The 27570-nt window shown below is 75.8% G+C and overlaps 3 protein-coding genes across 7 annotated transcripts; 1 reads left to right on the top strand and 2 right to left on the bottom strand.

Moving 5' to 3' along the window:
* Position 1: 1 nt before the first annotated feature.
* CCDC142 (coiled-coil domain containing 142) lies at positions 2-5349 on the bottom strand. Its single transcript, XM_075499359.1, has 11 exons — positions 5214-5349; positions 4793-4904; positions 2860-4293; positions 2659-2745; positions 1835-1999; positions 1606-1754; positions 1362-1517; positions 1125-1239; positions 882-1059; positions 579-790; positions 2-348 (listed from the first exon to the last, which is right to left on the bottom strand). Exons 1-11 carry the CDS (start codon positions 5259-5261, stop codon positions 95-97), a joined length of 2910 nt encoding a protein of 969 aa, XP_075355474.1. The 5' UTR covers positions 5262-5349; the 3' UTR covers positions 2-94.
* TTC31 (tetratricopeptide repeat domain 31) lies at positions 5329-10741 on the top strand. 5 transcript variants are annotated; one of them, XR_012775424.1, is made up of 14 exons: positions 5329-5449; positions 5957-6026; positions 6127-6371; positions 6559-6642; positions 6860-6928; positions 7134-7301; positions 7397-7528; positions 7621-7684; positions 8568-8658; positions 8734-8875; positions 9164-9411; positions 9576-9714; positions 9862-9936; positions 10638-10700. XR_012775424.1 is itself a non-coding variant. In XM_075499358.1 (12 exons), the coding sequence occupies exons 1-11, from the start codon at positions 5489-5491 to the stop codon at positions 9679-9681; spliced, it is 1887 nt and encodes a 628-aa protein (XP_075355473.1). In that variant the 3' UTR covers positions 9682-9714; positions 10638-10741. The 5 variants fall into 5 exon arrangements, 1 of the variants encoding a protein (XP_075355473.1); XR_012775421.1 differs by lacking the exon at positions 5329-5449 and having other exon boundaries at positions 5489-6026; XR_012775423.1 differs by lacking the exons at positions 5329-5449; positions 9862-9936 and having other exon boundaries at positions 5489-6026; positions 9164-9265; positions 10638-10740.
* A 6070-nt stretch (positions 10742-16811) lies between these two features.
* On the bottom strand, positions 16812-20950 carry LBX2 (ladybird homeobox 2). Its single transcript, XM_075499134.1, has 2 exons — positions 20626-20950; positions 16812-17215 (listed from the first exon to the last, which is right to left on the bottom strand). The coding sequence occupies exons 1-2, from the start codon at positions 20948-20950 to the stop codon at positions 16812-16814; spliced, it is 729 nt and encodes a 242-aa protein (XP_075355249.1).
* Between the last annotated feature and the right edge of the window lie 6620 nt (positions 20951-27570).

Here is a 27570-nt window from a genome sequence, read left to right as displayed (position 1 = left end):
ACTCCCACCCGCAGCCGGGGACAGACACGGGGACAGACGCAGAGACGGGGACCCCGGCTCAGCCCCCCCCCGCTTTATTGCCGCCCTTGCACGGTCAGGCCTCGTGGCCGTTGCCGGCGCACGGCAAACCGGGTACGCGCCAGCGCCGGGCCCGGTGCAGCCGCAGCGACAGCCACTGCTGCTGGCTGCCCGACAGGTAGGACTCGGGGACGCCGCTCCGCAGCCGCACCGGTGCCTCGGCACCGGGGGCGGATGGAGGGGTCCCCGACGCCGTCGGCACCTCCAGGGTCTCCAGGCCGTGCAGGTTGCCCGCGTCCGGCTCCTGCGCGTGGCCACCGTTGTCCGAGCCTGGCCGGGGAGAGGAGACGGGAGTCAGGGGGAGCCAGGGCCCATCCGTGCCGGGGATCCCGGACCCTCACGGCAGCGGGGGCCACGCCGAGAGGCGGCTCTCGCCCCCCCGCCCCACGCTCCCCGACGCCAGCACCGTCTGCCGGGGCCCGGCACGGCCACAGCCCACGGGGCAGGGGAGCCGAGCGTGGCAGGCGGGGGCCGTCCCCGTCCCGTGCCCCCTCACTCACAGCAGCGGCGCAGGGAGTGCCAGGGGCGGGGGGCCGCGCCGGCCGCCCCGCCGGGCTGCTGCAGGAGGCAGAGGATGGCCCCGTCCATCTGCTGGAAGACGCGCAGGGAGAGCAGGGACTGCCGGGTCTCGGGGGCCAGCCCGTAGCGCTCCGAGCCCAGCAGCTCCCGCACCAGCTCGAAGTCCTGCCGCAGCTGCAAGGCTCCCTGCAGGCTGGGGGGCACCGGCGGCGCTCAGCGCGGCCGTCGCGGCAGCCGCCCGCGCCGAACCGGCCCCGCCGCCGCCGCCGCCGCCGCCCCGGTACCTGAACTTGATCCTCCGGGCCAGGATGTGGTCCATCCAGGCCTCCAGGAAAGCCGTGGTCACCCGGGCCAGGGCGGGCGCCTGGGCGTCGCGGGGCAGGAGCCGGGCGCCCTGCAGCACCTGCCCCAGCACCGCCTGGGCCGCCGCCGCCGCGTAGGCGCTGGGGGAGCCGGGCGGGTCTGCGGGAAGGGACCCGCTCAGCCCTGCCCGCCGCCCCGCCCGGCGCCCGGGCAGCCGTACCCACCCGCGCGGAGGCCGACCCTCCAGTGCTTGCCCAGCGGCATGGTCTGGTCGAAGATCTCCGCCGACACCCGCTTGCAGTTGGCGGAGAACATCCTCAGCGCGTCCCCCGAGAAGAGCTGGGGGGGGGGGGGGGGCAGAGCGGCGGTGGCGCGGCGCGGCTCCCCCGGCCGGAGCAGAACCGCGGGGCCCCTCCCGGCGCGGCTCCCCCCCGGGCCCGCCTGCGGCGGCGGGGCCGTACCTGGATGCTGGCGGCCACGGAGCGAATCTGCCGGCACAGCTGGCGCTCCCGGTGGGACGGCGGGGCGGGGGGCGGCGGCGGGGGGGAGCCGTCCCCGGGCTCCGGGAAGGTCCCGCTCGCCAGCGCCGCCAGCGCGTCCGTCTCCGTCTGCAGCAGCTGGAAGAGGGGGCGAGAGGAATCCCGCCCCACGGCCCAGCCCCACACACGGGTCCCCGGCGCCGCCCCCCCCCCCCCCCCCGCCTACCTGCAGGTCCCCCTGGGCGACGAGCAGGAACCGGGGCAGGGCCCAGGCCGCCAGGTACCGGCAGGCTCTGCCCACCAGCCAGCAGCAGGCAGCCTGCGCCGTGGCCAGGCAGCGGCCCAGCACCTGCAGGCGCGGGCAGGGCGGGCGGCCTGGGGAGGCAGGGGGTGAGGGCGGGGGGCGGCCCCGAGGGGACCCCCGCGATGCCCCCGTCCCCCGAGGCCCCGCTCACCGGGCGGGCGGGCGGGCGGCGGCCGCAGGCAGCGCAGGGCGAAGGCCAGCGCCGGGTAGAGCCGCTGCAGGCGCCCGGCCGTCCTGCTCCGCGCCGGCCCCGCCGCCGCCGCCGGCTGCCCCGAGCACTCGTCGGACAGAGCCGAGGCCAGGGCGCGGGCGAAGTCTGCGGGGGCAGCGGTGGGCAGCGGTCGGCAGCCCTGCGCGCCCCGTGCCCCACGCCTCTACCCCTGCCCCACGCCTCTACCCTGTACCCCGTGCCCCACACCTCTGCTCTGTGCCCCACACCCCTACCCTGTACCCCGTGCCCCACACCTCTGCTCTGTGCCCCACACCCCATATCCTGTACCCCATACCCCGTGCCCCACGCCCATACCCTGTACTCCACGCCCCGTACCCACGCCCCGTACCCCACACTCCATACCCCATGCCTGGTACCCCACACCCCATACCCTGTACCCCATACCCCACGCCCCATACCCTGTACCCTGTACCCCATACCCCACGCCCCATAGCCCATACCCAGTACCCCACGCCCCGTACCCACACCCTGTGCCCCACACCTCTACCCTGTCCCCCGTGCCCCACACCTGTACCTTGTATCCCGTGCCCCACACCCCGTACCCCACATCCTGTACCCTGTACCCCGTGCCCCACACACCATGCCCCACACCCCATGCCCTGTACCCCACACCCCATGCCACACACCTGTACCCTGTACCCCATACCCTGCACCCCATACCCCACGCCCCATAGCCCATAGCCGGTACCCCACGCCCCGTACCCACACCCTGTGCCCCACACGCCGTGCCCCACGCCCCGCACCTCGCTCCCAGCTCCAGAGGACGCCCCAGCAGAGCAGGCACAGGCAGAGCCACCCCAGCTCCTCCTCGCACTCCCGGGGCACGCGGGCTGCAGGGGGACGGGGCGTGAGGGCCAGCGCCGCCCGCGGCGGCACCGAGGGGTCCTGGGGAGCCGCGCCTCGACACCGCCGCCCCGCCGCCCCCCGCCCCGGCCCCCGCCTACCCTGGGCGAGAGCGCGGCTCAGCTCCCGCGCCTCAGCCACGGCCCTGCCCGCCCCGCGGTGCGGCAGCCCCAGGCGCTGCCCCAGCGCGGCACCGGCAGCCCCCCAGAAGAGCGGGCGGTACCGGCCGTGCAGGGCCTCGGCTGCCGGCGCGCGGGAGGCGTCCGGCCGCCACGCCGATTTCCATCCGGGAGAGCTCGGTGCGGTGGCCGTGCCCGGGCCGGCTGCCAGCAGCTCCGGGGGCTCGAGGCTCTCCGCCGCCGCCGCCTCCGGCTTCTCCTGCTTGGGCCCGTGGAGGACGTGGTGCCAAAGGCTGTCGGTGGCGGCCACCAGCACCCCCAGGATGAGGCCCATCAGCTCCTCGTCCTCCCTGCACAGCGCCCGCAGCTCCCCAGCGAGGCCCGGCGGCTCCTCCTGGCCGGAGGGTGCCGCATCTGCCGCCGCGGTGCCGCGCTCCAGGGGCCAAGGCACCGCGGCGTCCTCCCAGCAGACGTGTTCTGCCCCGCCGCCCCCGTCCCGCGGCTCCAGGAGGGGCTGGAGCCGCTCAGCCGCCAGCCGGCCCCGCTCGGCCGCCAGTATCCCCAGCACCCTGGCCGCGGGGAAGGCGTGGGGCTGGTCCCCGGCGGCCCCACGGCAGCCGGCGATGCCCAGCTCCAGGGCCAGGTTGCCCACCACCTGGTTGTAGACCTCCAGGCCCTGGAAGAGGTCGGAGAGCAGCGCCGGGGAGGGGGCGGCGGCGGGGCCGGCCCGCGCCAGCCCCCGCAGCCGCGCCTCGGCGTGGCGCTCGGCCAGCCGCGCGGCGTGCAGCGCCAGCAGCAGCAGCGCCCGCCGCATGCACGCCGCCGACTCGTGCCCGCGCAGCAGCAGCGGCCGCAGCCACGGGTCGCCGCGAATCCGCTGCCGCAGCCCGCTCCAGTGGCCGGCGTGCGTCCGCAGCTCCTGGCAGAGCCCCCGCAGCGGCTGGGCGGCCCCCAGCTCCCCGGCCGGCAGCTCCGGCCGCTCCGCCAGCACCAGGAGCCGGCGGAGGAAGTCGGAGGAGGCCTTCAAGCGGCGGCTGTAGTCGCGGGCGAGGCGGAGGTGGTGGCGGTGCCGCAGCAGGGCGTGCAGGGCGGCACCGCGCTCGGCCACGCGCGGGTGGACGGGGTGGTAGGAGAAGGCGGCGGCGCTGTCGCCGGGCTGGGGCCGCACGCGGCCCCGGAAGGTCTCGGTGCGGGGGTCCTCCCAGACGCAGAGGCAGCGGCGCAGCCCCGGGAAGCTCTGCTCCAGCGCGGCCGGGAGGGCTGGCGCCTCCTCGTCCTCGCCCTCGTCCTCGCCATCGCGGCCGTGCTCGCGGGGCCGCGGGGGCAGCAGGCGCCGCAGGCCGGGGCTGACACAGCCGCGCAGCGCGGCCTCCGCCTTCTGCAGGGAACGGGCCAGGCCCCCCAGGGAGCTGCTGCCTGCAGGGGCGGGGACCCTCGGTGCGGGGCAACGCGGGGGGCACCCCCTGCCCGCGGCCACCCCGGCGCCCGGAGGGGACAGCGGGACGGCCACGCCGCTCCGCGGCCGCCCCGGCCCTGCCGGCGCTGGCACCCGGGGAGCCCCCAGCCCCTCCTGGCACAGGACCCGTCCCAGCGGGCTACCGGGCTGCTCCTGCTGGGTGCCGGCCGCGCTCACGTACACGTTGCACGTTAATTACATGCTAATTGTGCGGCGTTTGCCACCCGTCCTGCCCCCCGCAGCCACCCTTGGGATGCTGTACCCCATCAGGGTTCCCCCTCCGGCCCCGTGGGGATAAGCGGCCGGGGGGAGGCTCAGACCAGCCGGCAGCAGATCTGGGCTACGAGCCGTTCCCCGAGACGGACCGGGACGTGGGGACACGGCGGGCTGCCAGCACCGCGTCACTGGAGGGGGGGGGGGGGGAGAAGGACCCCCCCGGGCTGGGCCGGCGCCCCTCACCTGGCTCGGCGGCTTCCCCACGGGCAGCCCCATCCCCCGGGGAGGGCAGGGCCGGGCGGGCCGTGAGGAGGAGGAGGATGAGGCCGCTGAGACCGGAGCCATCGCCTTCACCCTGCGAGGGGACCGCGGAGGGATCAGGGGCGGGGCTAGCGGCGAAGGGGCGGGGTTAGCGGAGAGGGAGGCGTGGCTCGGGGATGTCCCCGCCCCTCGCAATACCGACGGGGACACGCCCCCTCATCAGACCACGCCCCCTCGGGGGGGGGGGGGGCGGCGTTGTCAAGGAGACGCCGAGCGCGGCCTCGGGCCCGGAGCCGCCGCCCGGCCGGGAGCCGCCGTTCGGCGGCTCCCGGCCGGGCGGCGGCCCCGGGCCCGAGGTGTATCCGGTATCCCCCCGCGTCCCCTCGTCCGTTCCGAGCCTCACCTGCGGGCAGGGCTCCCCGCCGCGTCGCTCAGGGCCGCCGTCCTCCATGCTGGGCCATCCCCGGGGGCGGCGGGAGGAAATAGGCTTAGGCCGCGCCCGCGCTAATCCGGAGGAACGGGCAGGGCTGACCCGCTTGGGAGGGCAGCGCCGCGGTGCCCGGCCCTGACACAGCCGGGCCGGCGGCTCGAAGGGAGGCGGGAACGGCGGGAGGAGACGCGGAGCGCCGGTGCTGCTCGGTGAGGGCCTTGCGGGCCGCCGTCCTGCCCGCACCCAACATGGCGGACGGGCGGCCTCGGCGGCGCCGCGCCGCACTTCCGGTCCGCGCCGTGCTCCACTTCCGGCGTGGCCGGTGGCGGCGGCGGCGGCGGCGGCGGCCTGGATCGTATACCGGGGGCGGGCGGGAGGCGGGACCCGGCCGGGCCGGGCTTGGGCACCTCCGGGCTCGGGGCTGTCCCCGCTGCCTGTCCCTGAGGCTGCGTTGCTGGGCCCCGGCGGCCGGGGCGGCGGGGAGCGGGGCCGGTGCCCGGGGGGGCCGGTGCTCGCCGCTGCGTTTCGGTTTCGGTTTCGTTTCGACGGCTCAGGGCCGGCTCCGCTCCCCGCAGCGCCCTTCTGTCCCCGGCACTGCCGAGGCCGAGCGCAGCCGCCGGCAGGGACGTAGGGGCCCGGGGGGCGGCGGGGGCCGCCTCCCCCCCCCCCCCCCCCCCGGCCCGGTGCAGCCGCCCCTGCTCCCGGTGCCGCCGCAGGCCGCGTCCCGCCCGGCGAACCGCAGCGCGATGGGGGAAGCGTCCGGGGCCCGGGCCGCCTTCGGCCGCGGTGAGTGGGGAGGAGCGGCGGGGGGGGGGGGGGCGGGGCGGCTACCGGGGGTCCCGGCGGGCGGGAACCGCCGCCGACGGCCCCCGTTCTCCCTGCCCAGGCCCCGGCTTCTGGTACTGCCCCAGCCGGCTGGAGGGGTCCGGCGGGGAGGAGGAGGAGGAGTGGAGCGGCCTCAGCCAGCGCTGGGAGGTCTCCAGCGAGGACAGCGACCCGCCCTACAACTTCTGCGGCTTCAGGAAATCCTTCTTGTGCGAGGAGCCCCCGGCCGCCCGCCCGTCCCCGAGCGCCCTCGACGCCAAGCTGCACAGGCTGCCCGCGCCCCGGCGGCACCGGCCGACGGCCGAGGTGAGAGCCCTTCCCTGCCCGCGGGCCGCCCGATCCCGCTCCCCGGCTCGGCCGCGTCACGTTCCCCGGTCCCTCTCGTCCTCCCGCCCCCGTGGGGGGCCGGCAGCGCTGCCGTGGGCGCGCCCGGGGCCCTCCCGCTCTCCCGGCCGTAGCGCGGTGCCGGCGGCTCACGGCATCACCGCCCCAGGAAGCGGAGAGGAACGCGCGGGAGCTGGTGGCGGAGGAGGAGCGGATGAAGAAGAAAGCGGAGAAGAAGAAGCTGAAGAAGAAGGTGGGTGCACCCCGGGGGGGGAGGGGGGCCCCACGCGTGCGGGCTGCTGCCTGCGATTCCCTGCCTCCTGCGCCTCGCCGCTGCCCTGGGGGGGGGGCGCGTCTCGGGGGGCGGCCCGGGGCCTGCTCCCACCCCTCGGCAGCGCCACAGCGTGGGGCCGGGCGTGGGTCTGCGCTGCTCTGCCTGGCGCCCGCTCACGGCCCTCTCCGCTTTCCAGAAGCAGAAAGACCGGAAGAAACGAGAAAAATTGGGACAAGAGCTGAAAAGCAAGCAGGAGACCGAGTCGGTGAGTGACTGCGCCGGCCCCTCGCCCCAGCCTGGCCGTGGGCGCTGCGGCAGCCGGGCCGTGCTGCCGTCGGGAGTCCTCGGCGTCTCCGTGCTGCTTTCGGGGGTGCCGCGAGCGTCCGAGGGTGGGACGCCGCGGCTGCGGGGAGAAGAGGGATGGGCGGGCAGAGCCCCGCTGCCGCCTCAGTCCTGCCCTCTCCTTCCAGGGCACCTCGTCCCCGAGCGGTTCCGCGGGCGCTGGGCACCCCCGAAACAGCAATGCTGAGGAGGGGGAGGGCTGGCTGGGCCCCGGCCCCTCTCCGTGCCTCGGGGACAGCGCAGCCTCCTCGGGAGAGGAGGGAGGAGGCCGCTCAGCCAGGGCGGAGGAGATGGAGGTGAGCGCCGCCGCTGCGGGCGCCAGCCTGGCGCGGGCCCTGCCCCGCGGACGGGCCCGGGGCTCTGCCCGCCTCGCCCACCCTGCCTCCCCCAGGACGAGCTGGACTTGAGCTGCACCTTCATCTTCAAAGCCCGGCAGAAAGCGGGCGTGAGGCTGCCGGTGCCGGGGAAGGAGAAGCCGCCCAGGACGGACGACGCGGAGCCAGGCAAGAGGGCGTTGGGGAAGGTGAGTTGGAGCCCACGGGGGCCCTGGGGAGGGACCTGCCCGCCGCCCCCCAGGCACCCGAGCCCCCGCTGCCCTGCCCGCCCGCCCCGCAGGCGCCCGAGCCCGAGCCTGCACCCCTGGACACGAGCGTGGTGGAGCAGAGCCTGATCCTCGCAGGTCGGTGCCTCGGGCCCCCCGGGCAGCGAGAGAAAAGGGGGTGGGCGTGGGGGGGGTCTGCCCTGCCGCTTCCCAGCTCCGCGGGGAGCTCTGCCCCGGGGGGGGGCTTGTGCTGGGGCTCCTCGCCGGCACGGCTCCTCGCGGGCCGTGTGACCCCGGGCTGTCCCTGAGGCCTCTTTCCCTTGCGGCTGGGTGACGGTGGAGCCGCTGCCTCCTCTGCGGCCCTGCTCTCCTCTGCTCATCCCCAGCAGGCGCCCGTGTCCCCCTGCGGGCGGGGGGCTCCAGTTTCGGCTGGGACAGAGTTAATTTTCTTCCCAGTAGCTGGTACAGCGCCCTGTTTTGGGCATAGTATGAGAATAATGCGATACCACGCGGACGCTTTAGCTGTTGCTGAGCAGTGCTGACACTGGTCAAGGGATTTTCAGCTCCCCATGCTCTGCTGGGCACACAAGGAGCTGGGAGGGGGCACGGCCAGGACAGCTGACCCCAACTGGCCCAAGGGCTATTCCATACCATATGGCGTCATGCTCAGTATAGAAACTGGGGGGGTTGGCCGGGGGGCAGCGATCGCTGCTCGGGGACGGGCTGGGCATCGGTCGGCGGGTGGCGAGCGGTTGCATCGCTTGGTTTTATTCCCTGGGTTTTGTTCCTCTCTGTCTCTTTTGTTGTTTTCCTTTTCATCGCAATTTATCATGATTATTTTTTTTTTTTTTTTTCCTCCTCTTTTTCCCAACTATTAAACTGTCTTTATCTCAACCCAGGAGTGTCCTCCCTTTTGCTCTTCCGATTCTCTCCCCCGTCCCACCGGGGGGGTGCGAGCGAGCGGCTGGGTGGGGCTCAGCTGCCGACCGAAGCTAAACCGCGACAGATGCTCTCCCCGCAGGCCGTGGCAACGAAGCTGCCCAGAAGGGCCGCTACGCCGAGGCGGTGCAGGCCTTCACGGAGGCCGTGAAGCTGAACCCCAGGGAGCACCGGTGAGCGGGGGGGCCGGGGAGCGGCGTTCCCCAGGGCTGGGGGTCCCAGCAGCAGCGGCCCCGCTCTCCCCGCAGGCTCTTCGGGAACCGCTCCTACTGCTACGAGAAGCTTCGGCGCTACGAGGAGGCGCTCAGGGACGCGCAGGTGTCGCTGGGGCTCCAGCCTGGGTGGCCCAAAGGCTTCTTCCGCAAGGGCAAGGCGCTGCGGGGGCTGGAGGTACCGGGGCTGGGCGGGGGGCTGGGGGGTGCCAGTGGGGCTGGGCGGGGGGCTGGGGGGTGCTGGGGCTGGGGGGTGCTGGGTGGGGGACTGGAGGTACCGGGGCTGGGGGGTGCCAGTGGGGCTGGGCAGTGGCTGTGGGGTGCTGGGGCTGGGTGGGGGACTGGAGGTACTGGGGCTGGGTGGGGGGCTGCTGGGTGGGCGGCTGCGGGGTGCCGGGGCCGTGGGGTGGGGGGGGGGCTGCAGGCTGCCCAGCTGGGGGGCTCAGCCCCTCTCCGCCACGCCCAGCGCTACGCCGAGGCCGCCCGCACGTTCGAGGAGCTGCTGCGCCTGGACGGTGCCAACGCCGACGCGGCCGCGCAGCTGGAGGCCTGCCGCGCCCTGCTGCGGGTGAGGCCCCGCCCGGCCCCCCGGCCCCCGCTGCCGCCCCGCGGGCCCCGACCTCCTTCCTCTCCCTCCGCAGCAGAGCAGCCCGGGGGGGGTCCCCGCGTCCCCGTCCCTGCCGGAGGCTGGGGAGCCGCCGCTGCCTCCCTCCGGTAAGGGCCCGGGGCTGTCGGCGGAGGGGGAGCACGGGGGGGGGGACCTGGGCTGGGGTCTCGGGGCTGGAGGGGGTCTCGGGGACGGACGGACGGACGCTGGCCCGCAGCGGGTGCCGTGCCAGTCCGCGGAGCCAGCGGAGCCCGTCCCCACCTCTCGGCAGGGGAGTGGGCGAGCGGGAGCTGCTGGGACACGGACGCCGGCGGCTTCGTGACCGTCGTGAGCTCCAGGAACCAGGCGAAAGGCCAGGGCCGGGCCGCGGCCAGTAGCCAGCCGACGCTGCCCCCCACCCATCCCGCCAGGTAGGGCCGGGGCTTACTGGGGGCAGCGGGCAGGAGCGGGCGGGTCCCAGAGCTCCCACGGAGCTGGGGGGCGCGCGGGATGGCGTGCGGGACGGAGCCGGCTGCCGCCACGGAGCCGGCTGCCGCCACGCCGGTGTGGTTCGGCAGGGACTGCTACCCGCTCTGGGTGGGGAACGTCACCGCCAGGGTCAGCGAGAAGGTGCTGCACGGCTGCTTCGGCCGGTGAGCGCGTCTCCTCGCCCGGCCCCCGCGGCCCCCCGGCCCTCGGCGTCCTGCCAGCCCCGCGCCCGTCCTGCCCCACGTCACCGTCCCCCTGTCCTGCCAACCCCGTGCCCGTCCTGCCCCACGTCACCATCCCCATGCCCGTCCTGCCCCACATCACCGTCCCCCTGTCCTGCCACATGTCACCATCCCCATGTCCTGCCAGCTCCCCACCCGTCCGGCCCCACGTCACCGTCCCCCTGTCCTGCCCCACATCACCGTCCTGCTGTCCTGCCAGCCTCGCGCCCGTCCTGCCCCACATCACCGTCCCCGTGTCCTGACAGCCCCATGTCTGTCCTGCCCCACGTCACTGTCCTGCTGTCCTGCCAGCCCTGCGCCCGTCCTGCCCCGTGTCACCATCCCCGTGTCCTGCCAGCCCCATGCCCATCCTGCCCCACATCACCGTCCCCATGTCCTGACAGCCCCATGCCTGTCCTGCCCCACATCACCGTCCCCGTGTCCTGCCAGCCCCATGCCCGTCCTGCCCCACGTCAGCGTCCCCATGTCCTGACAGCCCCATGTCTGTCCTGCCCCACGTCACCGTCCCCGTGTCCTGCCAGCCCCGTGTCTGTCCCCATTCCCCGGCACTCCTGGCCTGGGGAGCAAACCCTGCGAGGGAGGCAGGGGGCGGGGGGGGGGGTCTCCAACGTGCCACCCCGCAGGTTCGGGGAGATCCGCTTCATCCGGATGCTTCCGGAGAGACGCTGCGCCTTCATCAACTACACGCAGAAGGCGGCGGCCGAAATGGCCTACGCGGCCATGCAGGTGAGCCGGGGGTGGGCGCCGCGCCGTGGGACGCGGGGCCCCCTCCCCGTCCCTGCCCCGGCGGCGCTGCCAGCTCGGGCCCCCCCTCTCCCCCCAGGATGCCGAGGTGGAGGGAAGCAGGCTGGCGCTTCAGCTCAAGCACCCCTCCCACGCCACCCCGTCCCCCCGCCGGCACCCAGAGCCCCGCGGTGAGGTGGGTGCCCCCCCCGGGGGGCTCCTGTAGCCGGGGGCTCTCCTCACCTTGACGGCAGCGGAGGAGACGGCCCCGCGGCCCTGCCCCCTGCCCCACAGACGGCAGCGCGGGGTGGGCGTGCGGCGCCCGCCGAGAGCAGAGCCCTCCTGGCACGGAGACGGGGAGGCATTGGCCGCTTCGGACGTTTGCCCCCGAGCCCCCGACCGCAGGAGCCGGGGCACGCGCTGCCGCCTGCCTTCTGCTGGGCAGGGGGGCTGCCGGGGGTCCGGCAGCGGGGCCCCGCTCTCCCCTGGCACCGTGGCTGCCGGGGGCTGTGCAGGGGCCTTCGCCTGCCCGTGCCTTTTACCTCTGCAGGCAGCGGGCCCTGCCCCTCTCCTGCCGCCTCCGTGGGTGGGGGTTCCCCCTCCTGCTGCCGCAAGCGGCTGTGCCTTGGGGGGCTGCCCCGCAGGGTCTGCGGCCCCTGGCAGGGGGGGCTGCGCCGCCGGCCCCCCGCGTGCCCCGGCCCTGCCCTGGTGCAGGGACTGCCGGCCCGGGGGACGCGGGGGTCCTGCCTGCTCGGGGTCCCCGGGGGCAGGAGGCCGCGGGGCGGGGGGGGTGCCCACCCCGGAGGTCCCGGTGCCGGGGGCGGCCGGCTGCGGGCCAGGGCTGTGCCCCGCGGGGGCGGCCGTCGCCTTCGGCTCCTTCAGGGCTTTGCACCCACTCGGGGCTTCGGAATAAAGGGGGGAGCCAGCCCTGTCCGTCTGTCCTTCCCTCCTGCGCCCGTGAAGCTGCTCGTCCCGTCCCCCCCCCCCCCGGGGCTCCGGTTCTGCCTCTGCCGGCCCCGGGCCTCGGCCCGCTGCCCCCGGCAGCCCCCCCAGCCCCCCCTTTCCTCCTGCCCTCTCCGCTCCCCCCTTCCCCACCCGGTGCCCGGACCCCCACGGCTCCCGGCCCCGCCGGGGCAGCCCCTGTGCCCCCCAGCCCCCCTGTGCCCCCCGGGCTGCCCGCCCCTGCCCTCCCTGCCGCTCGCCCTGGCCCCGGGCAGCCCGGCCCCCGCCGCCAGCCCCCCCCCCCCCTTCCGGTCCGGTCCCGTCCCGTCCCGGTGCAGGGCCGAGGGGCCGCCGCCGAGCTCTGTCGCAGCCCCCGCGGCCGCGGCTCCGTGCCGGGCGCTGCCGGTGCCCGGGGCCGGACCGCCGCCCCTGCCCCCCGCGGCCCCCGCCCTTCCACCGCGGCGCGGCCCCGGGGCCGCCGCCGCCCGCACCGGCCCCACCGGCGGCCGCCAGGGGGCGGCCTCGGCCCGCGCGGCGGCGGCCCCACGGCACGGCCCCACGGCACTGCACGGCCCCACGGCACGGCCCCACGGCACTGCACGGCCCCACGGCACGGCACAGCCCCACGGCACAGCCCCACGGCACGGCCCCACGGCACGGCACAGCTCCACGGCACGGCCCCATGGTACGGCACAGCTCCACGGCACGGCCCCCGGGCACGGCCCCACGGCACTGCACGGCCCCACGGCACGGCACAGCCCCACGGCACGGCCCCACGGCACTGCACAGCTCCACGGCACGGCCCCACGGCACTGCACCGTACCCCGGCACGGCCCCACGGCACGGCACAGCCCCCCCCCCCTGCACCGGCCGACCCTCCCCACGGGGCCCGGGGGACGGGCGTGGGGCGGGACGGGGCGGGGCGGGCCTGCCCGGAGGTGGGGCCCACCCGGGGCGGTCCGGTCCGGGGTCCCGGGGGGGGGGGGGGGGGGGGGGGGCTGCCCTAGGCCGGGAAGTAACGGGGACCCCCAGCTCCTGCGGCCGCGGGGGCTCCCGGGGCTCGCCCGGCTCGGGGCCGGTCCCGAGGCACGGTGATGGCCGCGGCGCTCCCCTCCCGCCGCCCTGTGCCGCGGCCCCCCCGTAATGTCATTCGCGGGTGACGGGAGTCGCAGGGGCCGTGGCAGGGAGGTGACAGGCAGGCCATCAAGTAGAATTTGATTAATATGCAAATAGGCAACAGGGAAAAGGAGCGCGGGAGACAGCGAGTAATTAATCACTAGTTAAAAGAAATTAATACCAACAGCAGAGGTTGTCAGGAAACAGCAGCCGAGTTAATCATCCAGAAAATTGGAAGAGGAAAAAGACGAGCGCGCGTGGGGAGGGGGAAGCGGGGGGCTGAGCCGGGCAGAGCCCCGCACCAGCGCCCGCCGCCGCGGGAGCCGCCCCGAGGCCCCGGTGACGGGCACGGCTGCCCCGGGGCCCCGCAGGTCGCTACCCCGCGGCCGCTGAGCCGGGGCGAAGCCCTCCGGGGCCCGATTCCCTCCGGGCAGGGGCGGGGGGTCCCCAGGGGACCGCGGCGGGCGCTGGCTGGGGGACATGTGGCCACAGTGGGTGCTGGGCAGGTGCTCCCACCGTGGGTGCGCCCACTGTGGGTGCTCCCGCCATGGGTGGTCCCGCCGTGGGTGCTCCCGCCGTGGGTGGTCCTGCCATGGGTGCTCCCACCGTGGGTGCTCACGGGCCTGCACATGGTGCCCGGGGAGGGGTCTCTGCTCAGGCCGTGTGCTCGGCTGCCTGCGCCCGTGAAGGGACGTGGGTGCTGCTGCGTGCACCGCCGGCAGCGTGTGCCCGGTCACGGCCGCGCCCATGGCAGCAGCTCCGGGTCCCCGTGCTGTGGCACGTACACGCTGGGCGCACAGCTCTGCTCCTGCGTGCACGTGTCCCGGTGTCCATCCACGTGCACGTGTCTGTGTGTCCCCCACACTGTGCCCATACCAGCGGCGGTCCCGGCAGGCCGCGGGGCCTCACTGTGTGGCCGCACGGAGTGGTGGGAACCGGCGGGGCGCGGGGCCGGCGGTGGCAGCGTGCCCGGTGCCTGCAGCGTCTCCCACGGCAAAACCTCCCGCGGGGCGGCCGGGGGCGACGCCAGACGCTGCCCGGCCTGGCCAACGCTTCCGCCTGCGATTAGCTGTCCCGGGGGAGGCTGGCACGGGGGGCTGACGTGGGGCAGGAGGGGGCGGTGAGCCAGGGCCGGGGGGGCAGCAGCCCAGAGGCCATGGTGAGGGGAACTCGGTGTCCCTCAGCCGCCCCGTGCGAGAGGGGATGGAGGCACCTGGAGGCGCTGGGACAGCAGGGACGGGCCGAGGTCCCAGGGGTCTGAGCCCCCTCCTCCGAGCCAGCTTGCCCACCCCCGCCCCACGCTGCCCACGCGGCCTGGGGGGTGCAGGGGTGCGGGGCTGGGGCCGAGGCCGTGGGGTCCCGACTGCGCTCAAGCAGGCGCGGGGGAGAGGGGTCTGGGGGGGCCGGGTTGGGGCCGGGCTGCCCGGCTGTGAGCACGGCGGCGGGGGCCAAGGCGGCAGCGTGGGGCGCGCAGCCGGTGCGTCCCACGGCGCGGAGGTGCGATCCCGCCAGCTGTTCCCTCGCATCAGCCTGATGGTAGCGAGCCGGAGCCGTGAGCTCATCTCCGGGGCCGGCCCGTCCGCCTCGGCCGCTCCCACGCAGGCCTGGGGACACGCGCACGTACGGCGCTCACGCGTGTGCCTGCGCACGGGCCTGCACGTCTGCACACACACGTGTGTGTGCGTGCCGCTGGTGCACGCTGCTGGGGCCGGGAGGGCGCTCCTGGGTGCAGCCAGACCAGCCAGGCCGGCGGCCCCACGCTCAGCTCTGCCGCGGGGACCGGGGCCATCGCCTGGCACTGCCTTCTGCCAGGACCAGGCCGTGGGGTGACACGGCTGTGGGGTGACATGGCTGTGCGGTGACATGGCTGTGCGGTGACACGGCTGCGGGGTGACAGAGCTATGGGGTGACACGGCTGCAGGGTGACACGGCTATAGGGTGACACGGCTGTGGGGTGACACAGCTGCAGGGCCAGCAGACATCGTCGCCTGCAGCGCAGATCCTGCTGCCGTGGCTGGGCTGCGGCTGCGCAGCCGCCGGGTCAACGCGGAGCTGCTGGCTGGGGCCGAACCCCCCCTTGGGGCCGAACCCCCCTTGGGGCCAGCCAGGGCGGGGGGAGGGCCCGCAGCCCCGGGAGTCGCCCGCTGCGGTTCCGCGTGCGACCCCCCCCGCCGGGTGTGCAGCCCCCGGGAGCGGCCGGGTGCGGGGCTGGGGGCTCCTGAGCCCGGGGGTGCCAGGGTGGGGCAGCCCCGGGGAGGCCCCAGGTGCTGGGGAGAGGGAGGCAGGATGGGACCCCCGGGGGTCCGTGTCCCCCCCCCCCCCTTGCCCCCTGCCCCTGCCCCTGCCCAGGGCGTCTGTCCCTGCCTGTCCCTGCCCGCGGGCAGGGGGCCCGTGGCCACCCCCTCCCCGCCCGGGTCGCCCCCCTGCCCGTTGCCCGCGCTGCCGGGCGGGGCCGGTGCGGGCGGCGGAGCGGGGGGGCCGGGCGGGGCGGGGGGCGCAGCAGCCGCGCATGCCCCACGCGTGTCGGCCCCGGCCGCTCCTACCTGTCAAATTAAAAGCGATTCCCCGGGGATGCTCAAAGGCACTTTCAGGCGAAATCTCATTTCTCCACCTCCCCCCCTCGGCCGGGCGGCTGCGGCGCGGGGGGAGGGGCGGGACAATGCAATTAAAACCGGAGAAAATACCGGGGGGGCGGCTCTGCCTTCGGAAGTTCGCACCGCCGTAATTAGATCAGCCGGGGCTCATATGGATGCTGGAGGGACTCGCGGCCGCGGCGCGCATAGCTGCGGTGACAGCGGCCCCGGGGGACCCCCGCCGCGGGCAGGGAGCCGGCAGCTGCCCGACACCCCCGCGGCCGCCCCTCCCCGCCGCCTCCGGGCGCCTCGCGCGGGCCGCGCCCCGCGGCACCGGGGGGTCCCCGCCGTGGAGCCGCTCCTCGCGGGGCGGGGGGCGCGGGGCCGCTCGTCCCCCCCCCCGGGCTGCCCGTCCCCCCCGCCCCCCCGCCCGCCCCGCTCACGCCGGGGCGCGGCCAGAGCCGCTGCCGCTCATCAGAGAGTGACATCACCGCTGCGCGCGGTGACGTCAGCGGGGCGTGACGTCACGAGAGGCGGCGTGGTCGCCAGCGGCCGGGGCAGGTGCGGAGGGGAGCGAGGTACCGGCACCCGGCGCCGCCCCGGCCCCACTCGGGTCACGCGTGGGGCAGCGGCGGGGGAGGCGCCGCCGGCGGGAATTTGTCACAGGGGGACGGGCTCTGCCCCCCGCCCCCGGCGCGTGACCCCCTCTCCCCCCGTGTGTCCCCCCGAGGGTCCTGCCCCCACCCCCCCCCGCAGCCGGCACGAGGGTGCGCGCGTGGGGCTGCGGACACGGACACGCGTGAAACCACGCAGACACGCACAGGCTCATGGACACCCCCGTCCCCGCCGCGCACGGAGCGCGTTTGGGGCCGCTGCCGGCAGCCCCCCCCGCCCCGCGGGGCCGCCGCCCCCCGCCCGGGCTGGGCCCAGGTGCCCCCCGGCCGTGCCGGACCCCCCGCGGGCCCTTCGGCTCTCGGGAGCGGGGAACGCGGGGGGGCGCGGGGGTCCGCAGCCCGGGGGCACGGGGATGGGCGCGGGGAGCCGGCAGAGCGGAGCAGCCGCCCGCTGGTGTGTGCTCAGGGGGCGGGGGTGGCCGTCCGTCGGTCCGTCGGTCCGTCCCGCCGCCGGAGCCGCGCCGCGCTCCTTAGTAAGGTGTCGCCTTTATTCCAAATATTTACACCCGGGCGGGCCGGGCCGGGCCCCCCCGTGCCCCCGGCTCTCGGGGCGGCGGGACCGCGGCCGGGCCGGCGGGACAGACACGATAGAAAATAAAATTTAAAAAAAAAAAAAAAAAAAGGAAAGACGGACAAAAAAAGCGCGAAAAATTGCACCAATCCCCCCCGGGGCGCGGGCAGCGCGGCCGCCCCGTCCAGCCCGGGGGCTCGGTCAGTCTCGGTGCCGGCCCGGGACCCCCCCCCTCCCCCCCCCGGCGCCGCCGCCGCCTCAGTCCCCCACGTCGATCTCCTCCTCCGAGAGCTCGGCGGCGGCGGCGGGCGGCGGCGCGGGGCCGGGGCCGGGGCCGGGGCCCGGGGGCCGCGGGGGGTCGGGCAGCGCCGCCAGCTGCTGGAGCGCGGCGGGGGGCAGCGCCTGCAGCGAGGCCACGTCGGCCCGGAGCTCCTCCAGGTCCCGCTTGAGCTTGGCGCGGCGGTTCTGGAACCAGGTGATGACCTGGGCCGTGCTGAGCGCCAGCCGCGCCGCCAGCTGGTCCCGGTCCGCCGGCGAGAGGTACTTCTGCCGCAGGAACCGCTGCTCCAGCTCGTAGATCTGCTGGTTGGTGAACGCCGTCCGCGACTTGCGCCGCTTCTTGCAGGCCGGGCGCTGCCCCAGGGCGCCCAGCGGCTCCCGACCTGCGGGGACAGCGGGCTCAGCGCGCCGCACCGGCACCGGCACCGACACCAGCACCGGCACCGGCACCCACACCGGCACCGGCACCCGCACCCACACCGGCACCCGCACCCACACCGGTCCCGGTCCCGGCCCCCGCACCCGCACCCACACCGGTACCGGCACCCGCACCCGCATCAACACCCACACCGGTACCGGCACCCGCACCCGCACCGCCGAGCCGCGCCGAGCCGAGCTTAGCTGAGCCCAGCCGGGCCCGGCCCGGCCTCGCCGCCCAGCGCCGACCCCTTCCCAGCCGTGGGACGCCGAAGCCGGTCCAACCGGCCGCAGCCGAGCCGAACCGAGCCGAGCGAGCCGGCCCCGGCTCGCCCGTGCAAACGCAACCCAGCCCGAGCCCCGGCCCTGCCCGTGACGGTGCCGGGTCCCCGGTGCCGGGAGCCGAGTCCCGCCGCTCCCGCCGCCGCTCCCGCCCGGCCCCGCGCCGTGCCGCAGCGGCCCCGGTCCTGCCGGAGCCGCCGCCCGCTGCGGCGCGGGGCCGAGCCCACCCGTGTCCCGCCCGCGGCGCGGTCCGGCGGTCCCGGGGCTCCGGTCCGGGCCCTCCCCGCCGGCGGCTCGCCCCGACCCCGGCGCCGGCTCGGTCCGTCAGCCCGGCCCGCTGCGGCGGGGCCCGCACCGCGCCGGGGCCGGCAGCGGAGCCCCGGGAGCCGCCGGCGGCGGGGCCGGCCCGGCAGCACGAAGCGCGGCCGGTCGCCCGGGCCCCGCCTGCGCTTTCGCTCGGCGATTTTCAGCAGCCCCGGTGCCGCGGCTCCGGGTCCCTGCGGGTCCCCCGGGGTCCGGGCCCCGCCGCCGCTCTCGGCACGGCCGCGCCGCGGCCCCGAGGCCCCGATCCGGCCGCGCTCCGGCGCTGCTGCCGGCGGCGGGGAGAAGAGAAGCCGCCCGTCTGACGCGGATCGAGTCCGCCCGCGGCGCCGGTAACGGCTCCGCACCGGCCGCACGGTCCCGGTCCTGCTGCCCGCAGCGGGGGCTCCGCTCGCCGGGGACCCCCGGCCGCCGCCGCCCTGACCCGCCGGGGCTGCGAGTGGGTCCGTCCGTGCAGCGGCGCCGGTCGCTCGTTACCGGAGCCCGGGGCTGTCCCGGCCGTGTCCGTAGCTCCGTCCGGGTACCGGGGCTTTACCTCCGTCGCGGAGCCCCGCTCGCTCCGGTTTCTGTCCGTCTGTCCGGCGGGGCAAAGAGGGTTTTTTCGTTTATCACGGGAGCCCCGCTCTGCCCGGCCGCGTCCGTCCGTCCCTCTGTCCGTCCGGGCAACGGGGTTTTACCTTAATTACACAGACCCGTAATTAAGTAATTACGGGTAATTACGGGACCCGTAATCTGTCCGTCTGCCCGCGGGTCCCGGCTCACTTCGCCGTCAGCCGCGGGCCCCCCGCCCTGCGCGGCCGGTCCCTTCGCGGCCGCATTGTCTTTAATGGGGTTCGTGTTAATTACGGGAACCCCGCTCCGCCCGGCCCTGTCCGTCTGTCCAGCCGGGCAACGGGGTTTTACCTCCACTCCGGGAGCCCTGCTCCGTCCCGTTTCTGTCCGTCTGTCCGGCCCGGTACGGGGGTTTTTTCGATGATGGCGGGAGCCGCGCTCTGCCCGCCGTGGCCGTCTGTCCGGCCGGGCAACGGGTCGTTACCTCCATTCCCGGAGCCCCGCTCCGTCCCCTTTCCGTTCGTCTGTCCGTCCGGGCAACGGCTGCTTCTCGTTAATTACCGGAGCGCCGATCTGCCCGGCCGTGTCCATCTGTCCGGCCGGGTCAGGGTTCTTTCTTTTCGTTAGTCACGGGGGCCGCGCTCTGTCCGTCCGTGCCCGTCTGTCCGGCCGGTAAGGGGGGTCGTTAGTTACCGGAGCGCCGCTGGGCCCGTCCCTGCCCGGCCGGGGAAGGGTTTTTTCGTTAATTAGGGGAGCCCGGCTCTGTCTGCCCGTGTCCGTCTGCCCGGCGGGACAAAGGTTTTTTCGTTAACGGCGGGAGCCGCACTCTGCCCGTCTGTGTCTGTCTGTCCGGCAGGACAAAGATTTTTTCGTTAACGGCGGGAGCCGCGCTCTGCCCGTCCGTGTCCGTCTGTCCTGCCGGGTGACGGCTTGGGTTTTTTTCGTTAAGTACAGGAACGCCGCCCTGCCTGTCCCTGGCCGTGTGTCCGTCCCGGTAAGGGTTGTTTTTTGTTCATCGCGGGAGCCCCGCTCTGTCTGTCCGTGTCCGTCTAGGTAACGGGTTTTCGTTAACGGCGGGAGCCCCGCTCTGTCCGTCCGTGTGTCCGTCCGTGTAAGGGATTTTTCGTTCATCACGGTCGCCGCGCTCCTCCCGCCCGTGTCCGTCTGTCCGTTCGATGGAGGATTTTGTCTCGGGCCGGCGGCAGGTCCCGGCTGCCGCTCGGTCCGTCGGTCCGTCCGCCCGCCCGCCCGCTCTCCCGGCGGGTTTCCCCGCTGGCGCCGAGCCGGGGACCGGCGGAGCCGGTTCGTTCCCGCGGGGACCGCGACCCGCCGGGTCTGCCGGGCCCGGTGCCCCCGGGGGGAGCCGCCGCCGGTCCGGGCCACCCGCGGGCAACGTCCGTGAGCGGGGAGCGGCTGCCCGACCCCGCCGGGAACAGCGGCGGTTCCCCGGCCCCGCCGGTAACGGGCTTCTGCCGCGGAACCGAGGCCCGGCCGCAGCCGCCGTCCCCGCCGAAGGAGCCCGCCGGGGCTCGGGGACGCCGGCACCGGGGCCGGTAACGGGCTTTCGTTGCCGACGGGCCCGATCCGCCGCCCTGCCCCTACGCTCGGTCACGGTCACGGCTCGGCGGGGCCAGGTGTCGCCGCTCCGCCCGGTGCAGCCCGGCCGCCGCCGCGGGACCGATCCGCCGCCCGGTACCGGTACCGCGGCCCCCCGGGCCGGGTCGGTTCCCCGCGTCTCCCGGTAAAGCTGCCGGGCCCGGCCCGGCCGGTCCTCCCGGAGCTCCGGGCAGCCCACACCGGGCTCTCGGTCCCGGCCGCAGCTCACCCGCCGCCGCGGAGCGGGCTCGGCCGGGGTTCGCTCGGGGCCCCGGGCCTCTCCCTTCCCTGCGGGCCGCGGCGGCCGGCGTGGCTCCGGGGAGCGGCTCCGGGGAGCGGTGCCGGGGCTGCCCCGGCCGGGCTGCCGTGTCCCGCCGGCCCCCTCCCGGCCCGCGGCCGCCGGGTCTCTCGGCCGCGCTCGCCCCTCCGGGACGCGGAGGAAACTTCCCGGGGCCGCGCCGGGCCGGCGGCGAGGAGGGACCCCGGCGGCGAGGAGGGACCCCGGCGGCGAGGAGGGACCCCGGCGGCGGCGCGGCCCCCCGGCCCCCCGCGCCCGCCGGCCCCGGCACCTGCCCGCTCGCCCTCCCCGCCCGCCCCGGTCCCGCCGCCCCCGCCGCGCCGGTACCTTCGGCCGCCTGCAGCACGCCCAGCTCCAGCCCCTGGAAGGTTTTGCTGGCGAGCTCCTCCAGCGCGCAGAGCGGCGAGGACGGGGCGCAGCCGCCGCCGCGGGGCCCCGCCGCCTTCTCGGGGAGCCGGGCCGGGGGCGCGCCGGGGCCGGGGCCGGGGGGGCTCCCGCCGCGGGGCCGCCCCAGGATGTCCTCGATGCCGAAGGGGGTCAGCGGCTTGTTGGAGTTGGCGGGCGGCGGGAGCTGGTCCAGGGCGCTCCGCCGGCGGCCGCCGCCCGGGGGGAGCAGCGGGGGGGAACCGGCCGCCTCCCGCGCCGAGGTCATGGCGCGTCCCCGCTCCCGCACCGCGGCCGCCTCAGCACCGCGGCCGCCTCATCCCGCCGGGGTCCCCCCCCCTCTCGCCGCCGCCGTCCCGCCCGCGCATCCAGCCGCGGCCGCACTTAAACCCCGCGGGCGCAGCCCGCCCCCTCGGCGGGGGCCCGGCGGCGGCGGCGGCGGCGGCGGCGGCGGGGAGCGCTCGGCCTCCCGGCGCCGGGAGCCGCTCGGCGGGGCTGGGCAGCTCCGCGCCCGCCGCCGCTCCCCCCCCCCCGCCCCGCGGCCCCGGTACCGCGGCCTTAAAGACCCGGGGCCGGGGCGGCAAATTGGGCACCGGGAGGAGGAGGAGGAGCCACCGACGGGAGGGGAGGGGGGGGGGGGGGCTGGAAGAGGGGGGGGGGCACCGCTCCCTCTCCGCCGCCGCTACCGGGGTGCAGACGGGGCGCAGCGCCGCGCCTCCCCCTTCTACAGCGATTCCCCCCCCCCCCCGGGGGGGGCGGCCGGTGGGTCCCCATCCTCAGCGGGGCTTTTACCGTCGCAAAAAATTTATTAGCTCCCCTGCTCTAAAATGCCCCATAAAAGCGCAGGGGCCGCCGCGTCTGGGAGTGATTAGGCCGCTTCGGGTGGGTTTTGGGTTTCAGAGCGCGGCCCGGCCATAAATCCCCCCCCCCCGCCTCCCCGCTGCCCTCCCCGGTACAAATAGCTCCGGGATCCCGACCGCTCGTAAAAAGCCCGGGGACGCCCGCACACGCAGGTGAGCCCCGGCTGCCGACACCGGGTCCGTATCCTCTGGCGGGATCGGGACCGGGGGATGCCGAATCGCCCCGGAGGGGCGATTCGGCATCCCCCGGTCCCGATCCCGCCCAGTGCCCCCATGGGTCTGCTGCTGGGATGCTCTGGGCCCGGCGAGGGGACACGGTGACGGTGTGGAGGGCGCAGGGGTCATGGCGGTAATGAGAGAAAATGAACCTGTGGGTGGGGGGCGGCGGGAGAACCGTGCCGGGCTGGGGGAGCAGGTGCAGGGGGACCCGGCAGTGCCCGTGCCGGGAGGGGTTGGGGGCTTCCAATCTTGCTGACAAAGGCAGAACGCGATCCCCCGGCTGGAAATTGGAGTTAGATAAATTCAACCTTGAAATTTCCCAGCAGCCGGAGCAATTAAACGCCGGAGCGGGCGGGGGCGGGGAGGGGGCTCCGGCAGCCTGGGATCAAACCGATTTGGGAGAGGTTTGCAGGCTGCTCCCGGCATGTGCCAGCCTGGGAGCGCGGCCGCCCCCGGCACGGTGCTGCCAGACGGGCCCCGCTCCGGCGGGCACACAAGGCCCCTCGCCCGCCGGCGCGCGGGGCGCGGCAGGCCGATGCGGCAGCGTTTGCGCGGCTGCTTCGCACGCGGCTTTTGTCCTCTCCGGCGGCTCGCTCGCCTGGCTGGCGGCAACGCGATGCGGGGAGGCGAGGGGAGTCGGTGGAGCTGCCGCTGCTGCATGTGCTGCCGGCTCCCGCTGCTTGCCGGGGAACGGTGCCTCTGCCGGGGTGCGGGCGAGCCACGTCCCCTGCTCCCGCCCTGGCTGCCGGCCCCGCGGGAGCTGCCGGTGGACCTGGGCTCAGCTGGGCCCCTGTGAGCCGTGGGCCGCTACGGCAGCACCGCGTGGCACGAGGGCACCGTGCCGGGCACGAGGCCCCGGGCACGCAGCGGGCAGGGGCGGGGAAGGGGCACGGCCCTTCTCCCCCCGGTCCCAGCCCCAGCGTGCGCCCGCGCCCTGGGCTCGGTCGCAGCTGATGCCCCGTGACACGCACCAGGAAATTGCCGCTCAAGCTGATTCCTTGTTCTTGGGCTGATCGGGGCTCGAAGCCGCCCTGCCCTGAAGAGCAAACCCCCCTGCAACTCCAGCTGCTCGGGGACCGGGGGAACGATGCCGCGAGCCCCGGGCCAGCAGCGGCCGAGCACTCCAGCCGGGCTGGGCCCTGGGCACCGGGCAGGGCAGGCAGGAGCCGGGCTGGGACCCAGGCGGATCTCCGGCTGCAGCGCTCGCCCTGGGGGGACGCGGCGTCACCCCTGCCCCGTCGCCCCTGCCCATCGCTCCGCAGCCGCCGGCGTGAATCCCAGGTGCCCAGGGATGCCCCCGGGGAGCAGTGCCGCCACCTCCTTCCCTCCTCGACCCCCCACTCGTACCCCGCGAGCTGCCCGGTGAGGCAGCCCAGGGCGCTGCCGGGGTGGGCTGAGCAGCCCGGACCCTACCCGGCCCCCGGGCAGCGCTGAGCCCACAGCAGCCGCTGCGGGCAGGGTGAGGGCACGGGCACGGGCACGGGCCGCAGGGATGCAGCGCAGGCACGCTCCCCACCCCTGTGGCAGGCCGGCCGCCCCCTCCCCGCTCGCCGCCCCAGCCGCCCCCCGGCCCCCAGCCCCGGTGCGGGGCGAGCCTCGGTCCCCGGCTCGCTGCCAGGCGGGGGAAGCGTCAGCTCCAGCTGCCGGGAACACAGGATGGGAAAAGCTTTTCACCCCAAAGCAGGACACACAGTGGAAAACAAAAAGAGACCTCTGAATTTTTGCAGGAACATTGGAGTTTCCTGCGGAGCGGGGCAGAGCGCCCTGCGCTGGCCAGGCGCCCGCAGCCGGCCGGGACGGTGACGGGCACGGCTGCTCGGACGGAGCCAGGGGCAGCGCGGGGCAGCGCACCCCGGCATGGCACTGCCAGCACCCGCCTCGGCTCCCACGCCTCCGTCCCGCTGGGGCTCAGGTCCCCTGGGGGGTCCCCGGGGGTCTGCGGCTGCGTGCAAGGCCTGAGCCCTCGGCTCCCCAGCCGCGCCCCAGCCCCCTGCGGCCGCTGCCAGCCCGGCCGGGGCAGGCGGCAGCGCCCGGACGTGCCGGGGCCGAGCCCCTCGTGCCCTTTCCCTCGGTGGCTGTGCCAGGGTCCGCACCCCTCGCAGGGTGAGCAGTGCCCGAGCGTGTGTGTGCGTGCGGGGGGGATGTGTGTGCACACGCGAAGGTGCGCACGCATGCGTGGGGGTGTGCGTGCTCTGGAGACCGTCCGTGCCAGTGCCCTGTCCCCCCCGCTCAGGACACCCCATCTCGGGGGCACCCGTGGCTCCAAGCACCGGCAGCTCCAGGTGCCCCGGCTCAGAGGCACCCACAGCGGGGAGCACCCGGGGACGCCCACCCCTGCGTGCTCGCGGCCCCGCTGCAGCCGGCCGGGGAGCAGGCTGGTGGGACGCCCCACGCCGCGCTGGGGTGCCTGTGCCACACCGGCAACTCCCCGTGCCGGGGTAACGCGATTAGGGGCGGGAGGCGGCAGCTCAGCCCGCTAATACGCTTACGCCCCGGCACCACGCTCTGCCCCTGATCTATTATTTAGTGGATCCATTTCAATAACGCGGCTCCGTGCCGAAGCGCCTGGCGGTAACTCGATTAGGGGCACTCCCAGCCCCGCGCTGGAGCTGGAGCTGCAGAGCAGTTTGCACATGGAAATTGCTTGCAAATGAATTTTCCTTTAATAAGGCGAATAGCTCGGTGCAAAATTAAACCATCGGTAGCGGAGACAAGCGGGGCATCACCGGGGAGCTGCCGGCAGCGCCGCGCCCTGCGCCGGGGGAGGAGACCCGGCCAATTATTGGCAATAAATCCTGACCCCGCTCGCAGGGCCGGTGGCCGCAGGCAAAGCCACGACTAATGGGATTACACCTCGCCCCGGTAAACGGGGATTAATGTGCCGGGAGCCAGGGGACGCCGGGGATCCCCTGCCAGGGGCTGTTGGCAACGATCTATTCATTAACGCGCGCCGGCCTCGCTGCGCGCACCAGAGCGGGGCCGACCCCGGCTTCATTACGCAGCGAGCACGGAGGGGAGCGGTGGCGGGGACGGGGACGGGGACGGGGACAGGGACGGGAGCGCTGGGGGCTCGTCCCCCCCGGGAGCGCCGGGGCAGTGGGGGGCTGGGGCCCAGCGCACGCCTCAGCTGCTCCCACACGCGTGTGCTGGTGCAGGTGCAGCCCGTGCAGGCGGGCGCTCACGCCCGTGTGCCCGGTGTGGACATGCGTGCGCAGCCGCCTCCCCCAGCAGGCACCCCCAGCTGCGTGTGCGGGCACAGCCCTGTGCAGGCGTGTGCAGGCGTGTGCAGGCGTGTGCAGATATGCGCAGGCGTGTGCAGGCGTGCCGCGGCCATGCATGGAGGTGCTCACGGAGCACTACGATGCCAGCTCACGTGCAGAGCTGCCACACGCGTGTGCAGGCACACGCACGCAGATGGAGGCACGCGTGCCAGGGACCGGCCGGGCTGGGGGCAGGAGCAGGACGCAGCCCTGGGGGGGGGGGACCCAGGCAGGGACGAGGGAGGATGCTGCAGGGACCCCTGCCCAGCGCCGTGCACGGGGGAAGCGGCGTGCCGGGGTCAGGGGGTCCTGCTGCCCCCGGATCCAGCTGCCGCCCCCCCCCACCCAGGACCCCCTCCCCGCTCCGGGGCCTCCATATGGGCCTGGGCCAAACTCCAGCCAAATGGGCCGGGGGGGGGTTGCATTTCAAAGCCTCCGGCTGGAGCAAACGCCGCTGCCCCCCCGCCGGGCTGTCGCCCGCCTGCGCCCCCTGACCCCGGCCACGGCAGCGCTGGCAGGGACGGTCCTGTCCCCCTCCCCGGTGACGACGGGGCAGCGCCGCGGAGCCGCCGGGAGCCGTGGGGCAGGAGGTGGGGACGCTTTGGCGGGGGGCCTGCGCTGGGTGGCCCCACGCTGGGACCCCCGCAGGGGTCGAGGTCCCTCCTGAGGGTGATCCGGGGCTGGTGGCTGGGCTGGCCGGAGGAGTGGGGCTGCGGGGGGGATGCGTCGGGCGGTGGTGGGGAGCGGGCTGGGGCAGTGGGTCGTGGGAAACCCGTCGCACCGTGGGGCAGAGCCGTCGTGTGGGGCCGCGTGCCCGCTGCCCGCGAAGGCGGGGGGGCTATTTGTGACAGGGCAGGCAGGAAGCGGGCAGGCAGCACCGTCTCACCGCGGCTGCTTCCTTCCCCGCGCCGCAAATAGCCGGGATGGGGCGGCCAGCGGAGGCGGCCGGTGCAGGGGCTGCGCGGGGCGGGGGACGCCGAGGACCCGCTCCCCTGTGCCGCCCCCGGCAGCCCCCAGCCCGGGGCCTGGGCGGAGGTGCCGGCGGGTGCGGGCCCGGCACGGGGAGCGGGTGCTGCTGGAGACCCTGGCCCAGTCTCACTGGGCGCAGCCGGAGCGGGGTGGGGGGCTCTGGCCATGGCCCGAGGGGTGCCTGCGTGTGGGGCACCCCGGCCCCTGTCCCCCCGACGGCCCCGTGGCACCAGGACCCCCGGGGAAACCCAGACGCCGTGGGGCGCGGGCACCTCCGGGGCGGGGGGGTGAGCGCGGGGTGGCGGGTGCGGTGGCGGGGCCGGCATGGCGATGCGGCCATGCGGATTCAATTAGGGCGCGAGCGCGGGGGGCTCGGCTCAGCCCCGCGCCGGGCAGCGCGGTGAGGAAATGGCTCGTCTGAGCCGCTGACAGCCCGGCCCCGCGCCCAAGATGAACGACCGCCGGATTAAAGCTCCGCACGCTGACAGGGCGCACCTGAGCGAGGAGCAGGGCCGGGGCGGCCGCGGGGGGGGGGCCGGGCACCCCGGCCCCGGCACTGCCGAGGGGCCGCCGAGAGGCCGGGGGGGGTCCCAGCTGGCCCATGGGACACGGCACCGGGGGGACGCACCCCAGGGACGGGCACCCACGGCCCTGCGGGACCAGGCGGCGCGTGGGTGGGTGGGTGAGGGTGAGGGGGGCACCCACAGCAGCGCCCCGCACAGGGTGACACTCGGGGACGGCGGGGACGCAGCGGCACAGCTCCTCTGGCGCACGTCACCCTGCGGGACCGGCCGGGCTCCGGCCGCGAGCAGGGACCCCCGGCTGGGGCCAGCTCGGTGCCCGCTGCAGGACCGGCCCAGCCTGCGTCCCCAGGGCTGCTGGGGCCAGCTGCAGCCGTGGGTGCTGCCGCACGCGCGCCGTCGTGCCGGGGCAGCGCGCCCTGCTCGGGCTGCCGGTGCCAGCTGGGGAAGCACAGAGCGTGGTGGGGCCGGCAGAGACGGGGGGGCTTACGCCCAGCTCCGGCCCCACGTGCTGCCCTCGGCCGGGCTGCCCAGAGCGCACGGCCCTCCCGGTGCCCCCCGGCCCTCCCCGTGCCCCACGGCCCCTTGCAATGCCGTGGTGCTGCCCCAAGGCGTGGGGCTGGACTGGGCAGGAGGATTGTGCTGGGGAGGGCTGGGGGCACCCCGGGGTCCCGCTTGGCTCAGTGATGGGTTGGGGGCTGCTGCCCCGGGGGGGGCACCCCGTCCCGCGGGGACCTGGGGGGACCCGTCCATCGGCCGGCAACCGTTGGGCTCGCAGCGTGCGAGGCCGGGGGGATCGATGGGCTGCGGCGGGTCACCGATATCATTAACCCCGGCGAGGCAGCCGGCCGCGCTGCCCAGAGGTTAATTAAAAAGAAAACTGCAACGAAACACGGCAGCCGTGGCGGGGGGGCCGGCGCGGCGGCACCGGCGCGGGCAGCGGGCACGATGCCGCCGGGGCTGCCGTCGACTGCACCCCCGGTGCTGGCGGTCACGCGGGGGGTCAGGGGGTGCGGGACGGCGGGGTGAGCAGGTGGCACCCGGGGCGTCCCCGTCCCA

This window comes from Mycteria americana, chromosome 4, assembly GCF_035582795.1.
Source record: "Mycteria americana isolate JAX WOST 10 ecotype Jacksonville Zoo and Gardens chromosome 4, USCA_MyAme_1.0, whole genome shotgun sequence".
Lineage (NCBI taxonomy): Eukaryota > Metazoa > Chordata > Aves > Ciconiiformes > Ciconiidae > Mycteria > Mycteria americana.
The sequence above is the reverse complement of the archived record's forward strand: the minus strand, read 5'-3'. Positions and strand labels throughout refer to the sequence as shown.